Here is a 21,206-nt window from a genome sequence, read left to right on the forward strand (position 1 = left end):
TTATGTAAATGTAAACTATTTCAGATGTACTCTATGTTATTATTTGTCAACATCTGCAATAAAATTCCAAACATTTTTTTGCATGTGATTCTGATTTTTCCCATGTGAAGCACCCCCAACTCAATTGCTCATGTTTATACTTTGTTCATGATAAATTAGTCAGATTTGTTCAGTGCTTGTTATTGTATTGAATTCCATCCTACAACTCTGCAGTAAATACAATGACCGTGTAGTTCATTGTGAGATTGTTTAAACTTGTTTTTCCTGAGTTACTGGTAATCTTAAATAGAATACAATCTTAATTAAAATACAAATGATTTAATATGAGAAATAAATATTTTAATACTTTATATTTAGTTGGCGTAGTGGTCAATGCAAAGCCTTTACAAGCGCCAGTGTTCGGGACTGGGGTCCGTGCTGTTTGTAAGGAATCTGTATGTTTTCCCCATGTTTGTGTGGGTTTTCTCCAGGGCCTCCGGTTTCCTCCCCCTATTCAAAACGTATGGGGGGAGGGGGGTGTAGATTAATGGGTGGCACACTCCTGAGCTGAAATGGCCTATTTTTTTATTTTAAATTTGGGTTCACTAAATTGATTGACACCTGTCTTCATAAGTGTCCCAGATAGTCTACTAAAGAATGAAGGGCAGGACTAGAAAAATCACAAGACCTTGAAGAGAGTCACACTTTCTTACTAAGCAGGACAGCATAGGAAATCGAAGAATAAAACCAGAAAATTTTGGAAGCCCTCAGCTGATCGGTTAGAATCTGTGGAAAGAGAAAGAGTTAATGTTGTGACTCTTCTAAAGTTAAATGTTTTTTTTCCACAGGACGGTGCTTGGTGTGGGAAGTGCTTCACATATTTTCTGTTTTATTTTCTTTTTTATTTTCAGAAGTTGTGAGGATGTATGAGATTGATTTGGGGTGGCAGAGATGGCATTCAGAATTGAGATCATTTATTCCTTTGGGGAAAAAAAATAACAATTTATGTGATAATTATTTTTTTTTACCGAAAACGTGGAGCCCTTAGTTGTATTATATGGTTTAAAATGTTGAATTCCCTAGAGCTCAGCATGGTAGTGTTGCTTTGATTCCTGGCAGTCCTTTTTGTGTTTTTAATAGTTTAAATCTCCTGCTTTCTTCATTCTTTGGGGGTTATTTGGGGGGGTGGGATTTCTACATTTATTTTTATTGAATATTTAAATTTTTTAAATAAAGTATTCAAAAAAATTTAGAGCACGTGCTCAGTTTCCTTGATGAACTTCAACTTTGGAAGTGTCTGGGCTATGATAAGTGGAAACAGAAGAATAGTTTTAGATGGTATTGAGAATCTGAAGGCCATACATTAGTGGCCTTTTATCAGCAATGGAATGAGCACACTATCCATAAACTATCCATCTGTCATGAGGTGGCCCTTCCTTCGCCATCTGTGGAGGAGGCTTCACTTCCCATATTGACCTAATTAACCTCCAATTCTCCAGGGAAGAAGCAGTTCATCCTCAATCTGTCTTAGAAGCAAAAGAAAAATAGACAATGAGTTTCTGTGATGGAGCTGAGAGGTTGAAGATGTTCACAGGTGAAAATGTAAACTTTAAATGCCTAATGGGGAGAATTAAAATTCGAGAGCTACAGTTTAAAAAAAAACTCTGCCATCAGTTGAGGAGGAGAACGGAGGTGGAGGGGTGTACAGAATGCTAACTTTGGAGGACAAATTATCTACTGTTTAAAAAAAAAAACAGTGGAGCTATGGATAAGTTTGTACCTTTTCTTGGGAATGGTTTTGGGTGGCAAACATGCTGGTTATGGTTGGTTTGGTGCAGAGCACAAACTTGTTTCAATCAGTGCTGCTGCCTCACAGCTTCCTAACCTTAGGAACCTTGGGTATGAATTTGATACATTCTCCTTGGTAATGTGGGTTTCTGCTGGGTTCTCTAGGTTCTTCTGATCTTTTAGTGTCGGTAAGTTCCAAAAAGAGTTAAAAATGACATTTTGTAGGGTGATAGGAAACTAATGAGAGTGATGGGACTTATTCAGATTTCTGCTGTGAGAGACATCATGAATCCAATTGACCGTCTTGTTTCCTTGTGTAAGACTGAGTTTGGAGTGCGTGTCATGTTTTTTTTTTTGACAGCGTATTTAGCTTGTAGCAAGGTGAAATGTATTTTCCGTTTCTGTACATTTTAGCAAGCAGCATAGTGATGGAGCTAGTAGAACCACTGCTTTACAGCTGCAGATATCTGGATCTCGGGTGCTGTCTTTGCATGTTCTCTCTGTTACTACCAGGTGCTCCAGTTTCCTCCCACATCCCAAAGAAATGTAGGCAAGTAGGTTAATTGCTCTCTGTTAATTGCCCCTAGCATTAGTGAGTGGTAGAATATGGGAGAGTTGATGAGTATATGAAGACAAACATTTGGATTTGTGTCTGCTAAGTGTAAATGGTTGAAGATTGGTGTGAACATATTGGGCTTATTTGTGTGCTGAATGCTATAGTTTAATGAATTACAAACTGCTTCAAAGATGATCTCCCTTAAAATATCATCTTGGAGTAAATTTTTTTGGAGGTTTGGGATTCAAGTCCCACTTCTAAGACACGTACAACATATGTGCTGCTATCTTCTTGAGCTGGTCCCGTCATGCATATTAGATGTTGAGCTGCATTTGGACCCAAATTCTAATGAAAGACCCTGTTTTGATAACCAAGGCAAGATTCTGCTTAATATATTAATCCTCAGCCAGCACCTTAACTCGTCTTTGTTGTCTTTTTGTGGCACTTTGCAAAATACATTCCACCTTTCCTACTTTTTTTGAAAACTTTATAGATTTTAAAATACATACAAAAAATGACTAAAAACTATACCCCTCCTCCCCTACACATATTACACATATCAGTTGCTGTGGAGTGTGCCAACTCTTGACATCTTTTTTTAGAAAAAACATTATATCCAAACTCTTACATTTCAATATGGAGTCCACATTTTAACAAAAAAAGAATAACTATTCCGTAAATTATGTTATCTTCTCTAAATAAATACACAATTTTAATTCATTATGCCATCTTTGTATGTTCAATTCAATGTCATTCTTCCACGTAACAGCAATACATTTTCTAGCTACAGCTAATGCCAGATGAATAAATGCAGTTTGAAATTTATCCAATTGTAAACCAATTGTATAACCCATTTAAAAAAAAAAGTAATGGATCAAATGTTATTTCGATCTTAAATAAATCTTCCAAAAACATCATCATTTTTTCCCAAAAGGGTTTAACTTTTTCACACATCCATACTGAATGTAAGAAAGTACCTATCTGTGTTCCATAATGAAAACATGTCTGAAAAACTGAAACCATATCTCATCAACATCTCAGGAGTTAAATACAACTGGTGCAAAAAGTTAGAGTTGACTAAGCTATATCTCATATTAATTAATTTTGTTACGCTGTCGACACACATAGTCATCCATTCCTTCTGAGATAGTAAAATAGATACATCTTTCTTCCAGTTATTTTTCCCTTTATATAAATATACTTTAACCATCTTCTCTTGTAACAATGCATACATTTCAGAAATAAACCCTTTTTTCTCCACTATCAACAATTAAACCTCGAATTTAGATTGTCTGGGCAATACCAAATCCAGTCCAAAATTTTCTATCAATAATGTACAAACAATAATAAGCCAATAAAGAACTCGATAATATCCCATATTTTTCTGAGTCTAGCAAAAGAAAGAAACATACCTGTTTAAAAATAATCTTCTACCAATTTAATGCCCTTCATTTCCCAAGCTTTGAACTAAGGGTTATTAATTGAAAGAGGAATTGTTTTATTCTGATATAACGGAGTTTTAGTTGAAATTTTACCTTTTAGTTTCTATATTTTGATCTCTTTTATACCAGACCTCCATTAAATGTCTCAGTACTGGCAACTTATACTATATTGCAAAAAGAATTGCATTTATTAATTACAATTCCCCCCCCTCAATTTTTTTTTCTTTAATGTATAGCAGAATTCTTGTTTGCAGAGGTTTGTTATGACAGTAGAAACCCTGACAAATTTCTACAGACCTGTTAGATAGTGTGCTGACTCGCTGATCATGGTCTGGTATCGGGACACCAGTACCCCTGAGTGTAAAGCCCTGCAAAAGGTAGTGGACACAGCGCAGGACTTCATTGGCAAAACCCTCCCCACAATCGAAAATCTCTACAGGGAACGCTGCTGTCAGAGAGCAGCAGCCATCATCAAGGATCCACACCATCCAGAACACGCTCTGTTCTCACTTCTACCATTAGGAAAGAGGTATAGGTGTCACAAGACTCACACCACCAGCTTCAGGAACAGCTGCTCCCCCTCCACCATCAGACTCCTCAACAACAAACTCAATCAGGGACTCATTTTAAGAACACTTAATTTTGCTCTTTATTGATTTTTTTTTCTCTCTCTGTATTGTAGTCGGTTGTTTACCATAGAAACCATAGAATACAACAGCACAGAAAACAGACCATTCAGGCCTTCTAGTTTGTCCAGAAATATCATTCTGCTAGTCCCACTGACCTGCACCCATTCCATAACCCTCCAGACCTCTCCCATCCATGTATCTAATCAATTTATTCTTAAAGCTTAAGAGTGAGTCCACATTTACCACCTCAGGTGGCAGCTCATTCTACATTCCCACCACTCTGTGTGGTTGCTCTAAACCTTTCTCCTTTCACCCTAAAGCCATGTCCTCTCATATTTATCTTTCGCTATCTAAGTCTAAAGAGCCTACTTACAATTTATTATGTCTATACCCCTCATAATTTTGTAAACCACTATCAAATCTCCTCTCGTTCTTCTACGTCCAAAGGAATAAAGTACTATCCTCTTTAATCTTTCCCTATAACTCAACTCCTGAAGAACCAGCAACATCCTAGTAAATCTTCTCTGCATTTTTTCATATCGTTCCTGTAGTTTGGCGATCAGAACTGCACATAAAGCTCCAAATTTGGCCTCACCAATGTCTTAAACAACCTCACCATAACATCCTAACTCCTGTTTGCACAAATTTGATTTATGAAGGCCAAGATTCCAAAAGCTTTCTTTACAACCCTGTTTACCTGTGTCACCATTTTCAGGGAATTGTGTTACTGTATCCCCAGATCCCTTTGTTCCTCTGCACTCCTCAGTGCCCTACTATTTATTATGTATGTTCTACCTTGGTTTGTCCTTCCAAAACTCAACACCTCACACTTATCTGCATTAAATTCCATCTGCCCATTTTTGTAGCTGGTCCAGATCCCTCTGCAAGATTTGGAAGCCTTCCTCGCTGTCCACAACGCCTCCAATTTTGGAGTCATCAGCAAATTTGCTGATCCAATTTCCTGCATTATCATCCAGATCATTGATATAGACACCAACAACAATGGTTTCAGCATCGATCCCTGAGGCACATCCACTGGTCACAGGTCTCTTACATATAATTACATTGGTTATCTGTTTGCAGTTCTTTATTTGTTTACATGCATACGCTGTGTAGAGTTATTTGCGCTGCCAATAAGTGGTAATTCTGCCTCACCCACAGAAAAAAGAATCTCAGGGTTGTATGTGATGTCATGTATATACTCTGATAATAAATCTGAAATCTGAGTTCTTTAATTATTTTGAATCCTGAAACAATTTCATGTTAAATAATGATTACTGTTACCCATACTCAATTATTATAGTTGAATTGTATATTTATCTAAATGATATAAATGGGATTTACTATACATCACAAAGGTGCAGACTTTCCCAATTAATGTGAATCATGTTAGTGTAACCTTCCATTTCCTTCTGTTCTGACACTTGAAGGGGGGGAGTTAATCAATCTGGTATTGGGACAACTATAATCAATGGTGGCCATTCAACTGACTTGAAGGAAGTTGGGGTAAATATTATTTGACTTAGAGGAAAGCATTTGGGTTATACTGTATGCGTGCTACTGTTTTTAGAGTAATTTCTTTTCCAGCAATGATAAATCAACCTGCAATTGCACTTTGTGATGAGCAACTCATCTATTTTCAACATCTTGATAGCTCTGAGCACCTGTTACTGTTGTCAGGGCAAATCATATTAATATTCTGATCTTTCATTGTGGTTTAATCAGAAGATGATGGGCCATGTGTGATCCCATTGGTGGATAAGATGAATGATTCCCACAGGAATTCTTGCATTCCAAAAATGGGCAGAAATTCTTGATAAACCTGGGGTAAAAACTGAACTTGCCACTGTGAATCATTAGATTAGATGGTACATTTCTCTCATTTGTGTATAATCATGGTATTGTTTTATACTTTTCAGATGACTTGCCTGTGGAGCATGTGGTAAATGCTGCTCCTGAGGACATCATTTCAAATGGGATTCGCTCATGGGAAAGTGATGACGATGACAAAACCTCTCATGCTAGCTCAAGTGACTGGACCCCTCATGCTCGGATAGGTACAGGTCAATATGAAATTGGAAGATTATTTCTGTTGGGATGGTTCTTGGTCACATTTATGATTTAATTGACTGGTAGAAAATAATATTACTTGTAAGCCAAGCTCTTACTACCTTGACTTTCTGTACTCTCTTCCACCTTGATGATTGCTAATTTATTTATATCTTAAAACTCAGTGGTTTTGTAGTTAAAAGTCAGCCATTTTAAGTATGCTAATTTGAGAAATGGTAGTCTTAATGCAGATAAAAAAAACAATTCTGAGATTACTAACTTTGTTTATTTTAGGTCATTTTTTTTAAAGTTGCAGTTACCTCATTATTACAACATTTTTCTCCACAATATGATGACATTCCCCTTTGGTAGAAAAATTGAAACCCTTTTTCTGTGAAGCCATCCACTAGAAAATGTAAAAGGAGTCTTTCTTGTGAGCCAGGTGAAAGATCTTTCTTGCATTGAACTCTAAGAATTTTGTGATATTTCTCTTTTGAAATGTTTGAGATGGCTGGCCTTGTCTATTCAATCTCATTTTATGTAGCTCGCCTGTCATTCCTGCTGTTGTGTGAATCTTCTCTGCACTCCACCTAGAGTAAATGTATCCCTTTTTATTTGAGATGACCAAAACTCTACATGATGCTTCAGATGTGATCTCATCAAGACATGTGTAATTGCAGTAAAATATTTTTACTCTTGTACATAACCTCTTGCGATATAGCCCACCTCTTAACCACTCGTTAGACCTTTGATAGCTTTCTGTGACCTGTACAAGAAATATTGGATGCTTTTGATCAGCAAGAATACCTAATTTCTCATCATTCGCAAAATGCTTTGCTTTTGCATTTCTTGTACCAAATTGACAAACTTCACATCTTTCCCGCATTATTTTGGACCTGCCTTTTTCATGCCCTCTTGCTAGGCTTTTTTATATCGTTGTGAAGACATTTTCTGTCCTCTTGCCTACTTGCATATGGGTCACGAATAGTGGTCCCAAGCACTTATCACTGACCTACACCCTATTAAAGCCTGGCAACGTAACCAATTTTAAATTGTTATTGGTGTATTATTTCAAACTCCATAGGCTTTAGGTTTTTTTGCCATCTCTTGTGTGGGACCTTAAAGAAGGCCTTTTAAAAGTTCAAATGTATCAGTTCTACTGGTTGCACAATGTATTTACTTCATTTACATTTCTTATTCCTCCATATGCATCTCAACAATTTAAAGTGAATGTGTTACTAAAGCATTTGGTGTAATGAATACATTTTAGGTCAATTATTTTTAATAATATGAATGTAATGCTAATATCTTCATGTTGATTAATTTATACTAAATTAACAAGATCTTAGCTAATGGGTTCAAAATCTTTGTTTTGATAAAAAAGGTTTGGTGCTCTTATGCTGCCATGATGTCCATGGTTGATGCATTCACGTCTCAACTATATTCATCTTGAGACTTCCCGACAATGCAGATATGTTTTGGAATCCTCCAGGCTCAATTGATCATTAGCATGTCTTCAAACTTCTCTTCATCCAAAACTTAGACCATTTCATGTCTTGCACCATCTCTCACCTGCCACTCGTGTATTTGCTGGTATCAAACTCTGTTAATCTTAACACTCATAGGAAGTGCCAAGATATATTTCACAAAGTTAAGTGTTGTACAAATTCAAGTTGCTGCTATTACTAATGAATTGTGTTTTTAAAAAAAGTTATATAACAATTTCCTCATTTATGAAATCGATTGCCTACAAAAAACAATTTTTTCAACCACATTTCTCAGGTTCACAAATAAATATTAACTTAGGAGATGCAGGATATTCAACTGTAAAAGACTTAGATGAGCTTTAATACATCCATGGATTTATTTACAAAACGAGTCAAGGGAAAAATGATTAGATTGGATATTTATTTTGAGTTGAATGGAAGATGCTTACAGCATTTGGAAGTCTTTAACTAAAACTTAAGGAAATACTAGGTCATAGCCTCAAGATTAGGACATCCGGTACCGCACGGATGGCAGTCTCTTCAATCTGAGGCGCCTGCAAGCTCACACCAAGACACAAGAGAAACTTGTCCGTGAACTACTCTTTGCAGATGATGCCGCTTTAGTTGCCCATTCAGAGCCAGCTCTTCAGCGCTTGACGTCCTGCTTTGCGGAAACTGCCAAAATGTTTGGCCTGGAAGTCAGCCTGAAGAAAACTGAGGTCCTCCATCAGCCAGCTCCCCACCATGACTACCAGCCCCCCCACATCTCCATCGGGCACACAAAACTCAAAACGGTCAACCAGTTTACCTATCTCGGCTGCACCATTTCATCAGATGCAAGGATCGACAATGAGATAGACAACAGACTCGCCAAGGCAAATAGCGCCTTTGGAAGACTACACAAAAGAGTCTGGAAAAACAACCAACTGAAAAACCTCACAAAGATAAGCGTATACAGAGCCGTTGTCATACCCACACTCCTGTTCGGCTCCGAATCATGGGTCCTCTACCGGCACCACCTACGGCTCCTAGAACGCTTCTACCAGCGTTGTCTCCGCTCCATCCTCAACATCCATTGGAGCGCTCACACCCCTAACGTCGAGGTACTCGAGATGGCAGAGGTCGACAGCATCGAGTCCACGCTGCTGAAGATCCAGCTGCGCTGGATGGGTCACGTCTCCAGAATGGAGGACCATCGCCTTCCCAAGATCGTATTATATGGCGAGCTCTCCACTGGCCACCGTGACAGAGGTGCACCAAAGAAAAGGTACAAGGACTGCCTAAAGAAATCTCTTGGTGCCTGCCACATTGACCACCGCCAGTGGGCTGATAACGCCTCAAACCGTGCATCTTGGCGCCTCACAGTTTGGCGGGCAGCAGCCTCCTTTGAAGAAGACCGCAGAGCCCACCTCACTGACAAAAGGCAAAGGAGGAAAAACCCAACACCCAACCCCAACCAACCAATTTTCCCTTGCAACCGCTGCAATCGTGTCTGCCTGTCCCGCATCGGACTGGTCAGCCACAAACGAGCCTGCAGCTGACGTGGACTTTTTACCCCCTCCATAAATCTTCGTCCGCGAAGCCAAGCCAAAGAAGAGGAGGAGAAAATTTAAGGCAAAGAGAAGAAGATTTGTAAATCTGAAATTTTCTGCCCAGTGAAGCTGCCTCATTAAACGTGGTGTATTTAAGACAGAGTTAGACTTGTCAGCCACAAACGAGCCTACAGCTGACGTGGACATTTACCCCCCTCCATAAATCTTCGTCCGCGAAGCCAAGCCAAAGAAGAAAGAAGAGAATTTTAAAGAATCATTGAATTAATAGTAATAGGGAACAGACAGGTAAGTGGAGCTGAATCCACACCCAGATCAACCGTGATCCAATTGAGTGGCAGAGGAAGCTCAATGAGCCAGATTGCCGCCTCTTGCTCCTATTTCTGATGATTTAGGTTTCAAGTTTAAAATTTTCCCTTTTCACTTTTCCAACCAGGTCCATATAGTTTTGTCCAGCAGCATCTTATGCTGGGTACAGATCCACGCTCTATCCTGAAGGATCTATTGCGAGGGAATAGTCCTCCACCAGATCTGGATGACATGACGTTGTGGCAGATTGTTCTCAACATTTTGTCAGAGCCACCAAAGAGAAAGAAACGTAAAGATATTAACACCTTGGAGGACGTGGTGAGAATTTTGAAAGAGAGCAAGAAAATTATGGTCCTCACTGGAGCTGGGGTATGTGTTAAAGAATAGCATTTCATGATGCCATTAAAATTGCCAGCATTAATGAATAATAACTCTGGGTTGTTCCATAATGCTTTCCTTTAGTAAATCACGTTGAATTTGTTCTATTCTTTGAGTTTGTAAAATTTATATTCAGCCAATCTGATACTGATGACTGTTAGTTTCATCACTATTCTGCACTTAATCTAGACAGAAATGAGGGGGTATAAGATTCTTTGAGTGTCAATATAAAATTTGCACATACATGTTTGAACTCTTTGGGGTTTATTTATAGTGTCAATACCACACGAATTGGTAGAAATGACCAAAATTGATAAAAGAACCAGTAAATTGTGTACCAAAGAATGAGCTGAGGATTTTCCTAAAATAAATTACCTTCCGTCACTGCAATATACTTTGTTTAATAACTAAACCATGAGGTGGAGATTAGAGGAAAAGGCAGATAAAATCTCTTGTGAAATTAAGAATACTTTTACAAATACAACAAACTGAAAAGCCAGGTCAATGCAAAATTTCTTTGTGGCTTTCCATATAATTTTGCCACATGTGTACGTTTTAGGATCTATTCACATTACCATATGCTACTTCAACCAGTCAACTTGTGTACTCGTATTACAAGACACCACCTCCTTGACATTAACATGTCTGATGGTCAGAAAATTGGCTTGGGCATTTTAATTGGAGTTAAACAAGAAAATCTTCAGATGCTGGGGTCGAGTACAATATGCAAACGTGCTGGAGAAACTCAGCAAGTCATGCAGCTGTAGGGGTTAAAATGTGTTTTATGCTTGCATTTGTCTGTTTGTAGTTTTGTTAACATATTTCATGCCTTTTTTTGGCAATAGCCGTTTCGAAGCCAGATAAAAGATCAGTTTGATTTTATTTGTTTTACGAAAATGCAGAATTAGCAAAGTTCCGACAACTTTTGATTGTTTAACAATGTTTAATCATAGTTTTAGTACAGTCTAACAGAATATTGATGGCTTGTTATCCAGAGTGGAGACAAAGTCAGATATTAAGACAACATCTGACATCCAGGATGATGTGAGACCCAAAGGTAGTGTATGAAATGCTGGAAGCAAAAGTAGAAAGAGGAATTCTAGATCAAGCTCCAGTGTTTCAAGTACTACATCGTGGAAAGATTCAGGGTGACGTGGCAGCTAATGTTTTGGAGTTGCATTTTGAGGAAGGACAACAGAAAAAGAAAATGTTTAATACCAAAGTTGAGCCAGTGCTATGGTCACAGATGTGTTTGGTCCTGAACTAGATAGGCTAAGGCACGGTGGTGCCAATCTCAAACCCCAAATATGACCTTATTGGACAGAGAGATGTGAACCTAATGCCATCTTATGAAGCAGAATACCACCCACTCCCAGCTGGTAATAGAAATGCAGGTGAACAAAATACCTATCTCCCAGGCATGAGAAGGCAAGATGAATTGGTTGCGTCGTTAATTCATTTACAGACTCTCTCTTTGCCCTGGAGAAATATTCCAGTTTTTAATGGTGACCCACTTCAATTCCAAGCTTTTATGAAAAGCTTTAAATGCATTATTGAAATTAAGTGTCAAAGCTTGGAGGATTGTTTATATAATTTGCTGCAGTCATGAGTGGGCAAACACAAGATTTTGTAAAGAGGTGCCTGCATATGACTCTGAATGAAGAATGCCAAAAGGCTAAGTTTTTACTAAAAAAGCTTTTTAGCCACTTTAAGGAGCCAGAGGAGACCATGATATGTGCCTGGGAATTACCAGAAAAGACAGCAAACCTGTAAGAATGTTGATTTGAACTGAACCCCTGAAAAGATCTAGAAAGAACTAGAATGAAATACTTGGAGTTACCAAACAAAAGGGGATGTTACTGATCTATGGAAATAAATAAGACTATTGATGCTGCTGTTACAGGTGTTGTGGTTTTGATTGAGTTTTATAATGATTGGAGGGTTATATCTTTTTAAAAAAAAAAGGAAAAATGGAAAAGGCAATGGGAGTTCGAGGGAGAAGGGACTATGCAAGGCTGTGGAGCAGTCTGAGTGTGGGAGAAGATGGTACAAGGAGACTGGAAATAGGAGGGAAGATGGAGGAGAGAGGAGGAGGTGCCAAAATAGGGGATGGGAATGCTTTGAATGTTTTGCTTGTTAATCATGATGTATTTTTTTTAAGGTTATTTTATTTTGGTTTATATGAAGGTGGGGAGGGGTTTTCATCTTTTTTTCTTGATTGGTGTGGGTGTCAGTGTGGAGAGATCATGGATGACGGAGAGGTGTGAAAATGGCGCTACACAAGACGAACAAATGGGGGTGCTATGGAGGTGAAAAGATAAGACATAGAAATACAATTGAATAAGAATATCAAATTTATTAGTTTTAATGTAAATGGCCTAAACAGTCCCATAAAAAGGAGGAGAGTCTTGGCTAACCTTAAAAAAACTGAGAACAGATATAGTATATTTATAGGAAACTCATTTAATGAAAAAGGAGCACGATAAACCTAAAAGGGATTGGGAGGGGCAGGTGTTCTTTTCTTCCTTTAACTCCAAGGCTGTGGGGGGAAGGGAAGTTTTAATGCTCAAAAAAGGTGAGGGTGAGTGGTGGAGCTACAGACCCAGCTGGGAGATTTGTAATGGTATACTGCCTGCTATATTTGGAACCATGAACACTGCTGAATCTCTATGCACCAAACTTTAATGATGAGTATTTTATGCAAAATGCCTTTTTAAAAGCTTCAGAGAGAAAACAAAATATATTAATTGGAGGAGATCTAAATTTCTGTTTGGACCTTATCCTAGTTAAGACAACAAGAACGCTGATGAGATACAAGGCGGCAAAATCACTGGCCTTTATGAAAGACCTAAATTTGATAGATATATGGAGGCAAAGGAACCTGCAGGCTAGGGACTACTCCTTTTATTTGAAGCAGCAAGACTCCCATACCAGAATTGATTATTTTCTAATGTTTGCCCAGTTGGCAGGCAGAGTGCACGAGTCGGAATATCTAGCAAGGCTATTGTCGGACTTTGCAAAAAGCAGCCAAATATTTATAGGTGGCACCTTAATGCTATGCTGTTGGAAAAACTCAGACTTTTGTACTTTTATAAGGGGCCAAATTGCTCTGTTTTGTGAAATGTTGACCCTCAACTAACAAGTTTTTAAATCTGGGATGCACTAAAGGCTAAGGGGGCAAATAATTTCATATAGCAAAAGTATTTTAAAAAAAATCTGAGGTGGAGACACTGGAACAGGAGATCACAAAATTGGAAAAAGACTATCAAAACCTAGGATCGAATAAGAAATATCAGGAATTAGAAAATAAAAAAAAAACTTAAATACAATACTCTGCATACATACAGTGATCCAAGCAAAGATACCACAAGTTAGGTGAAAAAACAAAATATTGGCATGGCAAGTGAAAACAGAGGTAACTTCAAGGATGATTAACGCAATTCGATCAGGTCCAGACTCATTAACAAATAATCCAAAAGAAATAAATGATATTTTTAAAACTTTTTGAGAAATTATATAAAGTTGAGGTACCATGGAACTCAGATAAAACTGATGATTTCTTGACTGGGATTGAATTGCCGGAATTGGCCCAGGAGGATCCGATGGAATTAGATGCCCCTTTCTCCAGTGAGGAAATCAAGTGGGTCTTGGGATCATTACAAACAAACAAGTCTCCGGGAGAGGATGCCTTTCCCCCTGAGTTCTATAAGGAATTCAAACACTTATAAATACCCTTGTTAATGGATGCAGTGAACCAGGTGGCGGAGACGCAGACTCTCCCGAGAATTTTTTTCAACTGCTATTATTATACCAAAAATGAACAGCCATCTTCATACAGACCCATCTCACTACTAAATACAGGCTACAAAATAATAGCCAAGACACTGGCCAACAGAATGGGTCAGTACCTTTCCAATTTTTAAAAATTGAGAAAAAAATTGTATTTCTCATTTACATCAATATAAAAATTAACTCAATAAAGATAATATCATCAATTAAAAGATAAATACAATATACATAATACAATTTTTGCTTATTATCAATTAAAAATATTTGAAAAAGAGGTGGAAGCAGATTTGAGACTCCCTAAACAGTCAGTTTGAATATATAATAACAGATACATTTGTTGTTAAGAAACTTAATACTAATATGTATATAAAATTACAAGAGACTAAAGAAAAAAGATTTATATAAATCAAAAATCCAATGGGAGAAAGATTTAAATATACAAATTCAGGAGGAGATTTGGTCAAAATTATGTTATGAAAGTGTTACGAATACAGTAAATGTTAGTTATCAAATGGTTCAATATAATTTTCTTCATCAATTAAATTATACTCCACTGAAGTTAAATGGACTTAATCCTAATTATTCAAATGTGTTTTCGATGTGTGAAAAAAATAGGGACTTTTTTGCATTCAATGTGGTCTTCTGAAAAAGTGGAAAGGTTTTGGAAAGAACTCAATTTATTATTAGGGAAAATTATGAAGATAAAGATACCAAAGGATCCAAGAATATTTTTACTTGGAGATATCATTTTCATAAATATAAAATTGAAACTGGACAAATACCAAGAAAATTTTTAAAGTATTGCAATAGCAACTGCAATGTTTAGCGATATCCTGGAAAGATAATGGAGAAGTGTTATTAAGTAGATAGTATAATGAGATGCAAAATTGTATACCTTTGGAAAAAATTGCGTATAGTTTAAGGAATCGAGTTGTATTTGGAAACCATATATGGATTTTATGGATAATTTTCTGTCCACCTCTTGTATCTTATCCACCCCTCTTAATTAGTAATTTTTAATAACAATGGTTGTCTATGCTAATCTTATTGTATATTAAGTGTAATGTTTCTTTACTTTTCTTTTGGGTGAGGGGGTGGGAAGAAAATATAAAAGTACTTTTTAATGTATTATTGGCAATGGATATTTGATTAACGTTTTATTCATTTTTTCCTGTAATGATAAAATTTATAAAAAAAATATCTTATAGCACAATACAAAATGATACAAATTTTTTATCCATTTTCTCCCCAACCCCCTCCCTCCTAAGAAATGAAAGAGAAACACCTAAATCTATATGTTTTTTATTACTATTGTTATTTTATTTTTTATCTATTAATAACTTAACTGAGAGGAGCAGAGGAAGTGGATGGACTTTTATCCATGAAATCCATATAGGTTCCCAGAGCTTATAAAAACGTCCGATCTGATTCCTTAAACGATGTGATTTTTTTTTAATGGTATACATTGTTGCATTTCAATGTTCCATCTATCTATTGATACAAAATTCTCTGTTTTCCATGTCATTTCTACACATTTCTTCACTTCTGCTATTGCTATACTCAAAAAAATTTTGTTTGATGTCTTTCCAAATTTCGTATCTGCCTCATAAATATTACCAAGCACAAACATTCTCGGATCTTTTTGTATTTTTATCTTCATACTTTGTTCTAATAATATACTCAAATCCTTCCAAAATTCTTCCACTTTTACAGAAGACCAAACCAAATTAAAAAAAAAAATCTCTATTACCTTATTACATCGAAAACATTTATCAGAATAATTAGAATTAAGTCCATTTAATTTATTTGGCGAATTTATTTAGTTGATTTGAAAATTGTATTGAACCATTTGATATCAGGCATTTAATGTATTTGTAACACTCCCTTGATACAATCTGGATCATATGTCTTCTTGTATTTGTGTATTTAAGTCTTTTTCCCACCTTTGTGATTTTATGAGACAGTAGATAATTTTTTTTCTGGAAATCAATGGCAATTCAGTAATGAATAAATTTATAATATTGGACACTGCAAAGGCATATTTAAGAGGTCAAATAATGTGATACTTCTAAAATAAAGAAAGAACATATGAAAGAGGTAGACCAGTTGGAAAAAGAAATATTGAAATTAGAGAAGGAATTGCATGTGCAAAAAATTGATGAGAAAAGAGATTATTGGAATCAATAAAATTGAGGCAATACAATACCAACCTAGAGGGTAGAAAGGGATATAATGAGAAGAGCTCATTAACATGGAAGTTAGAAGCTGAGCAAGTTTCCAGAACAATAATTGCAATGAAGAAAGAAACTGGTTAACTGGCCAAGACGCAGGAAATAAATGATAATTTTAAAGAATTTATAATGAAAAATTATAGCAATCAGAATCTTTGAAGGATGAAAATGGAGGCATATTTACAACAAGTTAAATTGCCTATGTTAAATACAGATGAAAAAATAGAGTACCTTCCTAAATTGATAAATCTGGATCAAGTGGGCTTCATTAGGGAGGGGCACTCTGTTAATAACCTGAGTAGACTATTCAACATTATACATTTGGCACAAGCAAAACAAGACCCAAACATAATCGATGTAGAGAAAGCCTTTGTTCGGCTAGAATGGACTTTTTTGTTTAAAGTATTGGAAAAAATTTGGAATAGGACAAATGTTTATTAATTGGATAAGAACACATTACAACAAACCACAGGCAAAAGTTATTACAAATGGACAAATATCATCAACATTCCCCCCTCAATAGGTCCAGCAGGCAGGGTTCTCCTTTGTCTCCAGGGCTGTTCATCCTAGTAATTAAACCATTGGAGGAAGCCATTAGGAAAGATCCATGGATAAAGGGATTCAGAATGGGCCAGTTAGAGCCTAATGGCAGATGTCGTGTTGCTGTATCTGACGGACCCTGCCAGGTCTTTGATAAAACTACTTACCACACTGGAGATTATGGTACAATATCGGGTTACAAAGCCAATATAGAAAAAAAGTAAGATCCTGCCACTGAATAAATTTGACTATAAAGAATACCAAAGAAATAGTAATTTCAGATGGCAAGTAGGAGGTGTGAAATACCCAAGAATCAAGATTGACACCAATCTGGAAAATTTATACAAACTTAACTACCCTCTTTATGCTGGAGAAGATTGAAGGTAACTTATTAAGATGGGGGTCCTGGTCATCACCTTAATGGGAGGGTTAATTGTATAAAGATGAAGGTGATGCCAGGACTCCAATACCTCTTCCAAACTCTACCAATTCCATTACCACCGTCTTTCTTTAAAATGTTGAATGATAATATAAGGACATTAATTTGGAATGGGAAAGTACCCAGGATGGCTTTAAAAAAAAAATTGATATGGGACTACAGCTTAGGGGGGGGGGGGGTGCTTAAGGTTTTCTTTAAAAAAAAATTATATATTATCCAGCAGCTCAGACGAGATTCCTCACATCCTTTGAAGAGGGGGAGCCACCTACTTGGGTGCAAATGGGATTGTATGCAATGGGGGAGAAGACTGCGAAAGATATTCAAATAGGATGCCAAATTAATAGCAAAAACAAAACGGATGACCCCAAACTGAAACATCTGATTAAAATCTGGCACGAGATCAATGAGTGTGTTGGAGAGAAAGTGGGAATATCGCCCAAAGCGCCACTGACTCATTATTGCCCATAATGAACATGGACAATATAATCTTGAAGATCTGGCATCAGCAGGGGATCCGATACATTGAGAACTCCTATGAAAGGAGACAGCTTATGTCCTTCGAGCAGCTGAAAGGAAAATATGATTTGTCTTATGGGACCTTTCACTGTTTCCTCCAGTTGAGATAATTTCTAAGGGATAGGTGGGGCCCTACAATGACCCCACCTACACCTGTTGAGGTGAAGGGTTGCTTTGACTGGGAAATGCACCCAAATTTATTTCAAGAATGTACTCTGTACTCCAAGGTGAGACCCCCAAGCAAGGGCTACACAGATCAAGAGGAGATGGGAGTCAGACTTTGGCATCATAATTAGTGAGAGATTCTGGTCAGACTGGTGCAGAGAGCTTCAGGAGCTTTACGTATCTACTAACATTGTACATAAATTACCCTCCAGATGAGAGAATTATGGAGAAGTCAAGTTGTTGAATACCAGAAAAAATGTGATGAAATTTTTACTTTTAAGGATTTGGTGGAGTTCATGGAAGATTATTATCACAGATCCATTGTATGGAAATATCAGCAGCACTCAAACAGAAAATAAAGAAGTTGAGAGTTCCAGATCATTACCCTCAACCAAAATTTTTTTTTAAATGTACATTTGACAATGGTAGATAATGAAATAAAAGAAAATGAAAGTTTGCCTGTTGTGAAGAAATGTTTTGCAATGAAAAGCAAGATTGGAAAAAGTATGCATAGATGGAAAAGATGCATAGTGAGAAAATCACTTTTTTGAAGGAAAATTGAGGAGGTTTTGGCTGTGTGTAAAGGACACTGCAAAAAGTGACTCAACTGCAACATATGTAGTCAAAAGCATCCCAAAATGCTCCATATCTTTCAGGAAAAGAAAAATACGGAAAAGGAACAAACGACAAGAAAAGAAGCAGATGAAAACATTGCTGAAACCTTGGTATTGACAAATGTTCTTACTGGGGCTAGAGAGAATAACTGCAGACTTTTGATAGTATCTGTGCAGGTCAAGGACAAGAAAGGAAGTGTGACAGTGCATACTTGACCCAGGAAGAACTGCGTCACTTCGCACTAATGAATAAGATTAATCTTCAAGGAAGAAGTACAAAAGTTCAATTGAGAAATGTAGATCAAGTTAAACACATGGAAACTAACATTGTTTTGGGCCGAGAGAACTGGATAGTAATGATTTTTTTGGTGGTCTCCCAGGCATGCGTTTCTTTTATGTTTGTGTGTAAAGGAAACATTGCACATCAAAATGACATTGAACCGTGGACACATTTGAAAAATGTTTGTTTACCCAAAATAAATTCTGAGATAGTTGCTGATTTACCAAAAGCTCTGGAGCCACTAGATAGGATAAGGAATGTGGGAGATGGACCATACGTGGTCAAAACTATGCTTGGTTCGATGATTAATGGACCATTAGGAGAAAGAAGAGATTCAAAAGGAGTTGGCTATCAATGTCAACAAGATATCGATTGTTAATCTTGGTCAGGAGTGGGAGCTGCAGTTCAAGAATGACTTTCCTGAGGGCCTCATGGATGTCAAAGAAGCTTCAAAGGAAGACCAGCAGTACTTGGAATTGGTGTCAATATCTGCCAAGCTGATTAATAATCATCATAGCATTGGATTCCCACTTATCGAGCAGCGTACACTGACCTTAAAGAGAAGATTCAAGAAAGATTCTTCCTTTCAGTCAGACTACATCAAATACGTATCTGATATGATATCCAAAGGATATACAGAGGAAGTAACAGATGATATCATTGAAGGTAGTGATGTTAAAAAAAAAATAGTACTTAATACACCATAGAAGAAAACTTTGTGGTGTTTGATTGTGGAGAAACCTTTGGGCGAGGGGGGGGTGGGGTTTCACTAAATTCTCAATTCTTACTGACTTGAACAGTACATTGATAAGAGTCTTAACTAGATTCTGTAAAGAACCTGTCATTATTACTGCAGACATTGAAGCAATGTTCCATCAGGTGAAAGTACCAAATGATGACCGTGACTTGTTACGATTCCTTTCATGACCTGATGGAGACTACAGTCAGAACATGGTAGAATACAGAATGGCTGGGCATCTATTTGGATTATCTTCATCACCAAGTATGCTGAGGACAATATGGAACAATTTGGCTCTCAAACAATAAGCACCATCATGAATAACTTCTACGTGGATAATTGTCTCACTTCTGCAGCTACAGTAATGGAAGCAATGGCTCTTTATCATGAGTTAAAAGCGAGATGCACCAAAGGAGTTTTTTTTAACTTTCCAAGTGAACAAGTAACAGTCACCAGGTATTGGCTGAAAAAGAGGGATGGCAAAAAAAATGAAGAATTTGGACTTGGATCATGACGGCCTTCCCGTGGAGAGGCCGCTGCGCCTTCCCGTGGAGAGGCCGCTGCGCCTTCCCGTGGAGAGGCCGCTGCGCCTTCCCGTGGAGAGGCCGCTGCGCCTTCCCGTGGAGAGGCCGCTGCGCCTTCCCGTGGAGAGGCCGCTGCGCCTTCCCGTGGAGAGGCCGCTGCGCCTTCCCGTGGAGAGGCCGCTGCGCCTTCCCGTGGAGAGGCCGCTGCGCCTTCCCGTGGAGAGGCCGCTGCGCCTTCCCGTGGAGAGGCCGCTGCGCCTTCCCGTGGAGAGGCCGCTGCGCCTTCCCGTGGAGAGGCCGCTGCGCCTTCCCGTGGAGAGGCCGCTGCGCCTTCCCGTGGAGAGGCCGCTGCGCCTTCCCGTGGAGAGGCCGCTGCGCCTTCCCGTGGAGAGGCCGCTGCGCCTTCCCGTGGAGAGGCCGCTGCGCCTTCCCGTGGAGAGGCCGCTGCGCCTTCCCGTGGAGAGGCCGCTGCGCCTTCCCGTGGAGAGGCCGCTGCGCCTTCCCGTGGAGAGGCCGCTGCGCCTTCCCGTGGAGAGGCCGCTGCGCCTTCCCGTGGAGAGGCCGCTGCGCCTTCCCGTGGAGAGGCCGCTGCGCCTTCCCGTGGAGAGGCCGCTGCGCCTTCCCGTGGAGAGGCCGCTGCGCCTTCCCGTGGAGAGGCCGCTGCGCCTTCCCGTGGAGAGGCCGCTGCGCCTTCCCGTGGAGAGGCCGCTGCGCCTTCCCGTGGAGAGGCCGCTGCGCCTTCCCGTGGAGAGGCCGCTGCGCCTTCCCGTGGAGAGGCCGCTGCGCCTTCCCGTGGAGAGGCCGCTGCGCCTTCCCGTGGAGAGGCCGCTGCGCCTTCCCGTGGAGAGGCCGCTGCGCCTTCCCGTGGAGAGGCCGCTGCGCCTTCCCGTGGAGAGGCCGCTGCGCCTTCCCGTGGAGAGGCCGCTGCGCCTTCCCGTGGAGAGGGGATTAGGGTGTGTTCAGTGTGATGTTTTTAAGTTCAAAATCATTTTGAAGGACCAACCTCTCAAGAAGGGGGATTCTATCAACAGTCAGTTCGATATATGATCTTGTAGGAATTTTGACATCAGTTGTCCTGACTGCCAAGAAGATTAGTTGGGATGGTGAGATACTACAATTCATTGTACTAAAATGGATGTGTTGGGTACAGGATCTTCGTAGGTTGGAAGACTTCAAGAGTGACAGGTACTTCAAACCCACAA

The 21,206-nt window shown here is 38.7% G+C and overlaps 1 protein-coding gene across 4 annotated transcripts in view; it reads left to right on the top strand.

Moving 5' to 3' along the window:
* Window positions 1-21,206, top strand: part of sirt1 (sirtuin 1) — a 49,566-nt gene that overhangs the window by 7,730 nt on the left and 20,630 nt on the right. For 2 of the 4 annotated variants that reach the window (XM_069900822.1, XM_069900825.1), the window contains exons 2-3: window positions 6,314-6,451; window positions 9,917-10,158. In XM_069900822.1, coding sequence (XP_069756923.1) covers window positions 9,946-10,158 — 213 coding nt within the window. In that variant the 5' untranslated portion in view covers window positions 6,314-6,451; window positions 9,917-9,945. Of the gene's footprint in view, window positions 1-6,313; window positions 6,458-6,737; window positions 6,886-9,916; window positions 10,159-21,206 lie in introns of all 4 variants that reach the window. The other 2 variants (XM_069900824.1, XM_069900823.1) reach the window with 2 other exon arrangements.

This window comes from Narcine bancroftii, chromosome 10, assembly GCF_036971445.1.
Source record: "Narcine bancroftii isolate sNarBan1 chromosome 10, sNarBan1.hap1, whole genome shotgun sequence".
NCBI classification, from domain to species: domain Eukaryota; kingdom Metazoa; phylum Chordata; class Chondrichthyes; order Torpediniformes; family Narcinidae; genus Narcine; species Narcine bancroftii.